The following is an 8,442-nucleotide window of genomic DNA, read 5'->3' on the forward strand; positions in this document are numbered from 1 at the left end:
TAGCAATGGTAGGAAATACAACAGTTGTCTTCTTATCTATTGGTTCTTTGACTGATGTTGAAGATTGTAGTGGCCACAAAACTTTAGTAAAACCTTCATGAACAAAAGTATAAGTATTCTCATAGCATTTATGAACAACACGAATGTCATATTTCCATGGTATTCCAAAAATTAAGATTGCAACATTCATGTTAATAACATCACATAGAGCATAATATTCATATCCACGGAAATAAAATTTCGTTAGACAATGATGAGTGATTTGCTTAGTTGATGAACTGTTTATCCAACCAACTGAGTATGGATTTGGATGAAGAGTTATAGGTAAACCAATTTTCTCAACCAATCTTACATACATATAATTTTTTGTACTCACACTGTCAATGATTATGATATAAAACTTCTCTTCAATGAAACAATGAGACCTGAAAATACTATGTCTTTGTGTAAGACATGGTTATGTGATTAGAATTGGTAGAATTACGCCAAGAAAAAATGCATCATAAGTCTCATTCTCATGTAGAAAAGTAAGTCCATCATCCTCCAGTGCATCCTCTTCTTGTGTTTCTTCTTGATTTTCAATAATATAAGTATGAAACTTACTAAAATCACTAGAAATATGGTCAGTTTGATTGCACTTATTACACTTGTATCCTATAAATTTAGAATAAGGGTTGGGATGTTGTGGTAATGGTGGGAACTGCTGCTGAAATTTATTACTTCTAGTATTTGGAGTAACATCTCTTTGGTGTCTAACCTGTGGTGGCTTAGCAGATGAAATATAAATTAATGGTGCATTCTCTGCAGGAAGAGGTATTTGGTTGGAAGTAAAATTGGTTTCTTGTGGTTTTGAAAAGGTCGACCATAACTTCACTCTTGTTCATCTTGGTTACCATAATAATAAGGTTTTGCAACTCTGTTATAACTTTGATAACAATTTTGTCGTGGTGATGCTTGAATGGAACTGTTATGCATAAGCCTCTCTATCTTGATAGCTTGTTGAATATCCTGAACCATCGTATGCACAATTGAGTCATTCCTTGATGAATAAGTATGTTTAACCCTTCTATAAAACGTGCAACTAACTGTTCTTCATTTTCATTAAGTTAGTTACATGTAACTAAATTGTAAAATTCAGCTACATACTCTTTAGCAAGTCTAGCTCCTTGTTTACAATTTTGAATTTTGATAAATATCTATTGCCTATAATCTCTAGGTCAAAACGTATCTCTTAATAAGTCTCCCATTCTTTTCCAAATACATATATGAGGGTTTACATACATACTTCGATATTCACAGAGTTTTTCCCACCAAGCTGCATCTCCACCTTTTAGTTTATACGCAACCAGTTTCACTTTAGAAGAATAGGGTACTTCCATGAAGTTTGGGTATATCATCTTTCGACTTATATTCTAGTAAATTTCCATAAAGATTCATACTATATTTTAATCTTTTATGCTTTATCCATCATTTTTCTTGATCGTCTTCTAACTTTTCCTTGTCCTCATAACTATCGAGATCCACAATTGCATGCTTTTTATAAGGATTGTTAAGATAGTTCTCAAATTGCTTTTGGATCTTAAGAAGCTGTGAAAATTCTTCAGGGATAGAACTATTCTGAACAAAAGAACCTTGCTTAACTTTTTTTTGTTTCATCGTCTTCTTTTTATACTTTATCATCAGACAACATGGCATGCCTTCATCATCTAGTACTGCGTGTTTTAATAACTTGATTAGAAAGTGTTCATGTACTTCAAACTTATTCTCTATATCATCAAATCTCCCAAGCTTCTTTTAAAAATTATCTGTAATAGCCTTGATACTTGTTTCAAATTTGGTTTTAACTTTTGTAAGTTTGATCAGCCATTGAAACTTGCTGAAGAAAAATACTAAAAGTTGAAGAAAAATTTAGGGTTTTGAGTTTGCGGAAGAGGTTGAAGGATTTGTCTTTAGATAAAAATCTAAAAACGTTGGTTGTGGTACCAACTAATGTAGCAAAGATAAGGTGAAATCAAACTAGTTGCTGGGGATGCGAAGAGAGTTTAAGTTTCGTTCAAAACCTTAGATAAATATGATTGAAAACAATCAGATTATAAGTTGTAATTGATAATAATAATATTGATAATAAGATGTTTTCTCTAAACAAGATAGCTTAGCCTTTATATAGGCTTAGATGAACTGACAAAAAGAATAGGAATAGGAATTCTATGTAAACTAGGAAACTAAATGAACTGCAAAGCAAGTAAACTAAAACAAACGTAAAGGGATCAACAGTCATATTCGATACTGACGCGAGAGATCAACGAACATTGTTGATACTAAAACAATGGATCAGCATGAAGAGTTGATACATAGAAAGATGTACTACATCACACTAGTACTTGCTTTCCATTCATCAGCAACCTCCGAGAGTGAATGGTAAGAAGACTCTCCTTCGTTTATAGCTTCACTCATCAATATTTGAAGTTGTTTAGCTTTACTTCTCAAATTGAAACCCACCTTATGAGTTTCGTCTTCATTTCCTTCATCCATTAAAAGACTAATTAATTTTCCAATCTCTTCCCTACCCACAACTCCATTTTCGTCACTCTTAACTCTCACGGCAACTCCAATCTCTTCTTCAAGCATTGCAGCATTACTCCGTTGTTCCGCGTATAACGGCCACGCTATCATGGGCACACCATTGCATAGGCTTTCTAATGCTGAATTCCAACCACAGTGACTTAAAAACCCACCTACTGACGAGTGACTGAGTATTTCCATTTGCGGTGCCCACGTAGGGATCACCAAGCCTACTCTATTGATCCTGTTTTGGTACTCATGAGGTAAGTATTCATCAGGATTGTTCTCTTCTTCGTTACCCACGCTGAAAAATGATGCTGAAGCGTCCGCTTCTACCGGTTTCCGAATGACCCATATGAACCGTTTTCCACTAAGTTCTAACCCCCAAGCTAACTCTTTCATCTGCTCAGCTGATAATGTCCCACCGCTTCCGAATGATACAAAAATCACGGATTCCTCTGGTTGCTGGTTAAGCCATGCCATGATCATATAATGCTCATCTTTCACTTCTACTTTTGCCGATGATGGCTTAATAAGTGGACCAACTGGATATACACGCGGAGTACCTAGTTGTCGTAAAATTGGGTCTTCTCGCAATGCTTTAATAGTCTTAGGCTCAAGATCATAGCTCGTGTTCAAAAGAATTCCATCAGCCAGGGGAAACCGGCTTGCATGGTGTAAGAACCAGTTGTACCCATCAGTCTTGCGATTCCTGACCGGATCAACTAGGTCCCTTGGTTGAAGCAGCTTACAACCAGGGACTTCAATCGGCTCTTTGAGATCAACGAACTCACCTTGCACTTGGCTATCAAGTATGGGCAGATATATCATGAAGGGGAGCAAGTCAGCTGCAGGGCAAAAGAAAATATATTTCGGTATGCCCAATTTGTCGGCAATATCAAAACTTCCCGTAGCAAAGAAATCCGCAATGAGAACATTTACGGGTCTGACACTAGTATTATTATCGTGAGAGCTAACAATGTAGGATTCGACATCAGGAAGAGATTCACGAACGATTATACAGAGACGAGTTTGAATATCAGTAGAATCTGTTACGAAAGGAGAAATGTCTCTGGATGGAAGGTGATATACATGAAGAGATTTGGGAAGAGGATGTGTGTTAAGGTATTGAGATTGAGCAGCAGAAGCTTCGGTTAAGTATACGAAAAACGTCACTTGGATGCCATGAAAGTTGCATAATCGTTTAGCTAACTCAAGATGAGGAATGAGATGACCCATTCCAGGACATGGAAGGATAGCAATGTGAGGGGTATCATGATCACGCTCTTGAACATTATTGTTAATCTTTTTTCGATCTTGGGTATTTTCCATGAAAAATGGTTGGTTAAGTTCTTCGTTTGTATACTTGAAAATTAGATATAAGTTCTTCTACTCTTGTGTATGCACTTATATGAAAGAATTTCAAAAGATTTTAGTTTGGCAGCTAAACCATATCTAGGAAACTGTAATAATTAGGAAAAACTCTATTTAACAACTTGAATCGTAATACAATGGTAAAATCATTGGCTCATGATACCATACTCACGATTTTTGTTATGTCTAAAGTCAAGATCTCCCTTTGCTCTCTCTGTAACAAAAATCTTTTACCCCAAAAAGTGCCAAGAAAAATCTATTAAGTGCACACCATTATTTCCTTTAAGATAATGCCCAAATACGCACAAGGCTATACAGAGCATTGTGTTCTTTTGTGCATATAAGGACGATTCAACTTGAACAAATAATGAATTATCGTTGTGCATTTAGGCACAGTAAGTGTGACCACAAACCATATGGCGGGTTTTCACATGGGATGTAGACGTAATAATCTGGAATTCCACGACTAAAGCAATGTACATTGATGGGATGAATCGTGGTGATTCGATAGTTTGTGACATCATTGCTTCTGTCATTTTTATCAAGTACTAGTGCCATAATGATATAAATTATGTTATGGACGAGCAGGGTTCCTTTTTCACTTCTAAATCGATCGATCGGTGAATGATGTTGATTAATGTGGTTATGCATCATCATCATCTTTGATGAACACAAAGATAAACCAGATTCAACATCAGTATCTCCAATTGGGATGAAGTAAAAAAGCAATTGCAGTCCATCCTTATCGAGGGATCACGAAATTGTTCATTTAAGTGAAATGCTTTCAGTTTCCCGTCGTTATCAAGAGATTGCATAAAATTGGATTGATCCCAAGCAACCAAGCTAAAACTCGTGTAGAACGGTTCTGTATTTATTTATTTAACCGGTATCATCACGCAATGACTTTACCACTGTATAATATTCTTTCTCTTGGTATAGAAAGTGTGACGAGCCAGTCTGCTTATTGATTTAACTTGTGAATCCTGTTGATCTTACGTCTAACTGCATCATACTTGTATCTACCACCACTAAGTTGTGGGGACTGAAAAACTTAAACACTAATTAATCTCTGATAGATAATTCCACTGTGCACAATGTCAAACATGATTTGTGAACACTAGTAGCTCTATAAATTCAAGACGCCAGAGTTGCTATCTCGGATATACTAGCTGCTATGGATCGATTTAGCTGTTGATCCCTTTACGTTTGTTTTAGTTTACTTGCTTTGCAGTTCATTTAGTTTCCTAGTTTACATAGAATTCCTATTCCTATTCTTTTTGTCAGTTCATCTAAGCCTATATAAAGGCTAAGCTATCTTGTTTAGAGAAAACATCTTATTATCAATATTATTATTATCAATTACAACTTATAATCTGATTGTTTTCAATCATATTTATCTAAGTTTTTGAACGAAACTTAAACTCTCTTCGCATCCCCAGCAACTAGTTTGATTTCACCTTATCTTTGCTACATTAGTTGGTACCACAACCAACGTTTTTAGATTTTTATCTAAAGACAAATCCTTCAACCTCTTCCGCAAACTCAAAACCCTAAATTTTTCTTCAACTTTTAGTTTTTTTCTTCAGCAAGTTTCAATGGCTGATCAAACTTACAAAAGTTAAAACCAAATTTGAAACAAGTATCAAGACTATTACAGATAATTTTGAAAAGAAGCTTGGGAGATTTGACGATATCGAGAATAAGTTTGAAGTACATGAACACTTTCTAATCAAGTTATTAAAACACGCAGTATTAGATGATGAAGGCATGCCATGTTGTCTGATGATAAAGTATAAAAAGAAGACGATGAAACACAAAAAAGTTAAGCAAGGTACTTTGTTCAGAATAGTTCTATCTCTGAAGAATTTTCACACCTTCTTAAGATCCAAAAGCAATTTGAGAACTATCTTAACAATCCTTATAAAAATCATGCAACTGTGGATCTCGACAGTGATGAGGACAAGGAAAAGTTAGAAGACGATCAAGAAAAATGGTGGATAAAGGATAAAAGATTAAAATATAGTATGAATCTTTATGGAAATTTACTAGAATATAAGTCGAAAGATGATATACCCAAATTTCATTGTGGTTTACAAATAGAAGATTTGTTTGATTGGTTTTATGAAGTAGAATTGTTTTTCAACTTCATGGAAGTACCCTATTCTTCTAAAGTGAAACTGGTTGCATATAAACTAAAAGGTAGAGATGCAGCTTGGTGGGAAAAACTCTGTGAAGATCGAAGTATGTATGTAAAGCCTCATATATTAAGAGATACGTTTTTACCTAGAGATTATAGGCAATAGCTATTTATCAAAATTCAAAATTGTAAACAAGGAGCTAGACTTGCTAAAGAGTATGTAGCTGAATTTTACAATTTAGTTACATGTAACTAACTAAATGAAAATGAAGAACAGTTAGTTGCACGTTTTATAGAAGGGTTAAACATACTTATTCATCAAGGAATGACTCAATTGTGCATAAGATAGTTCAGGATATTCGACAAGCTATCAAGATAGAGAGGCTTATACATAACAGTTCCAGTCAAGCATCACCACGAGAAAATTGTTATCAAATTTATAACAGAGTTGCAAAACCTTATTATTATGGTAACCAAGATGAAAGAGGATCAACAGTCAATGTTGATCCACAAGAGAGAAGTTATGGTCGACCTTTTCAAAACCACAAGAAACCTACCTCTTCCTGCAGAGAATGCACCATTAATGAATATTTCATCTGCTAAGCCACCACAGGTTAGACACCAAAGAGATGTTACTCCAAATACTAGAAGTAATAAATTTCAGCAGCAGTTCCCACCATTACCAAAACATCCCAACCCTTATTCTAAATTTATAGGATACAAGTGTAATAAGTGCAATCAAACTGGCCATATTTCTAGTGATTTTAGTAAGTTTCATACTTATATTAATGAAAATCAAGATGAAACACAAGAAGAGGGTGCACTGGAGGATGATGGACTTACTTTTCTACATGAGAATGAGACTTATGATGCATTTTTTCTTGGCGTAATTCTACCGATTCTAATCACATAACCATGTCTTACACAAAGACATAGTATTTTCCGGTCTCATTGTGTCATTGAAGAGAAGTTTTATATCATAATCATTGATAGTGGGAGTACAAAAAATTATATGTATGTAAGATTGGTTGAGAAACTTGGTTTACCTATAACTCTTCATCCAAATCCATACTCAGTTGGTTGGATAAACAGTTCATCAACTCAGCAAATCACTCATCATTGTCTAACGAAATTTTATTTCCATGGATATGAATATTATGCTCTATGTGATGTTATTAACATGAATGTTGCAATCTTAATTTTTGGAAGACCATGGAAATATGACATTTGTGTTGTTCATAAATGCTATGAGAATACTTATACTTTTGTTCATGAAGGTTTTACTAAAGTTTTGTGGCCACTACAATCTTCTGCATCAGTCAAAGAACCAATAGATAAGAAGACAACTGTTGTATTTCCTACCATTGCTATGTCTTTACAAAAAACTCATACTATGATTTCTCATGGAGTAGCTAAAACTATGGTGGAGATTCCATTTAAGGTTCAACACTTATTATCTTGTTTTGAAAATTTATTTCCCGATGAATTACCTAGTTCCTTACCTTCACTGAGAGATCTACAACATCAAATAGATTTTATACCTCGAACATCTATTCCTAATCAAGATCGCTATAGACTGAGTCCAAAAGAGCATGAGATATTACAAGGTAAAATTGATCATATGCTACAAAAAAGACTGATTAGGATAAGATAAAGGACATCGTATAAGCATAGATTGTAGAGCATTAAACAGAGTGACTATACCAAATAGGTTTCATATACCTAAAATTTATGACATGATCGACATGCTTTTGGGTGCTAAGATGTTTACAAAGCTGGACTTATTTAGTGGATATGATCAAATACGTATTCGTGAAGGTGAAGAATGTAAGAAATCTTTGAAAACTAGAGAATGGTTATATGATTGGTTAGTAATGCCTTTTGGTTTATCAAATGCTCCTAGCACTTTTATGCGTCTCATGAACCAAGTTTTGCAGCCATTTCTTGGGAAATTTGTCATAGTTTACTTTGATGACATCTTAATTTTTAGCAACAAAGAAGAAGAACATCTTACACATTTATCTCAGGTATTTAAGGCATTACAAGAAAATGTTTTGTATGTGAATTTAAATAAGTGCACGTTCCTTACAAACAAAGTTACCTTCTTAGGTTATGTTGTGTCAAATACTGGTATTTCAGTGGATGACTCAAAGACTAAAGCAATTGTTGATTGTCCTACTCCAACATATATACGTGAGGTGTGTAGTTTTCATGGGTTAGTAATAAGATTTTTAATTTTTGTAGTAAATAGGTTGTCGTTCACTCGGACTTGTAGAGCTTAAAGTTTTTAAAAATAATAAAATTATATACAAAAATATTACGAAGGGTGCGAGGTACTGGAACTAAGGATTCGGCCAATTTTCATAACA

The 8,442-nt window shown here is 34.4% G+C and overlaps 1 protein-coding gene across 1 annotated transcript; it reads right to left on the reverse strand.

Moving 5' to 3' along the window:
* Window positions 1–2,364: 2,364 nt before the first annotated feature.
* Window positions 2,365–3,920, reverse strand: LOC113276211 (UDP-glycosyltransferase 72B3-like). Its single transcript, XM_026525790.1, has one exon. The coding sequence runs from the start codon at window positions 3,892–3,894 to the stop codon at window positions 2,365–2,367; it is 1,530 nt and encodes a 509-aa protein (XP_026381575.1). The 5' UTR covers window positions 3,895–3,920.
* Window positions 3,921–8,442: the final 4,522 nt, after the last annotated feature.

The sequence above is a fragment of the Papaver somniferum genome, chromosome 1 (assembly GCF_003573695.1).
Source record: "Papaver somniferum cultivar HN1 chromosome 1, ASM357369v1, whole genome shotgun sequence".
NCBI classification, from domain to species: Eukaryota; Viridiplantae; Streptophyta; class Magnoliopsida; order Ranunculales; family Papaveraceae; genus Papaver; species Papaver somniferum.

What these genes read in the sequence shown, in the direction of transcription:
- LOC113276211 (XM_026525790.1), bottom strand. Translation starts at nt 3,894, where the DNA reads ATGGAAAATACCCAAGATCGAAAAAAGATTAACAATAATGTTCAAGAG.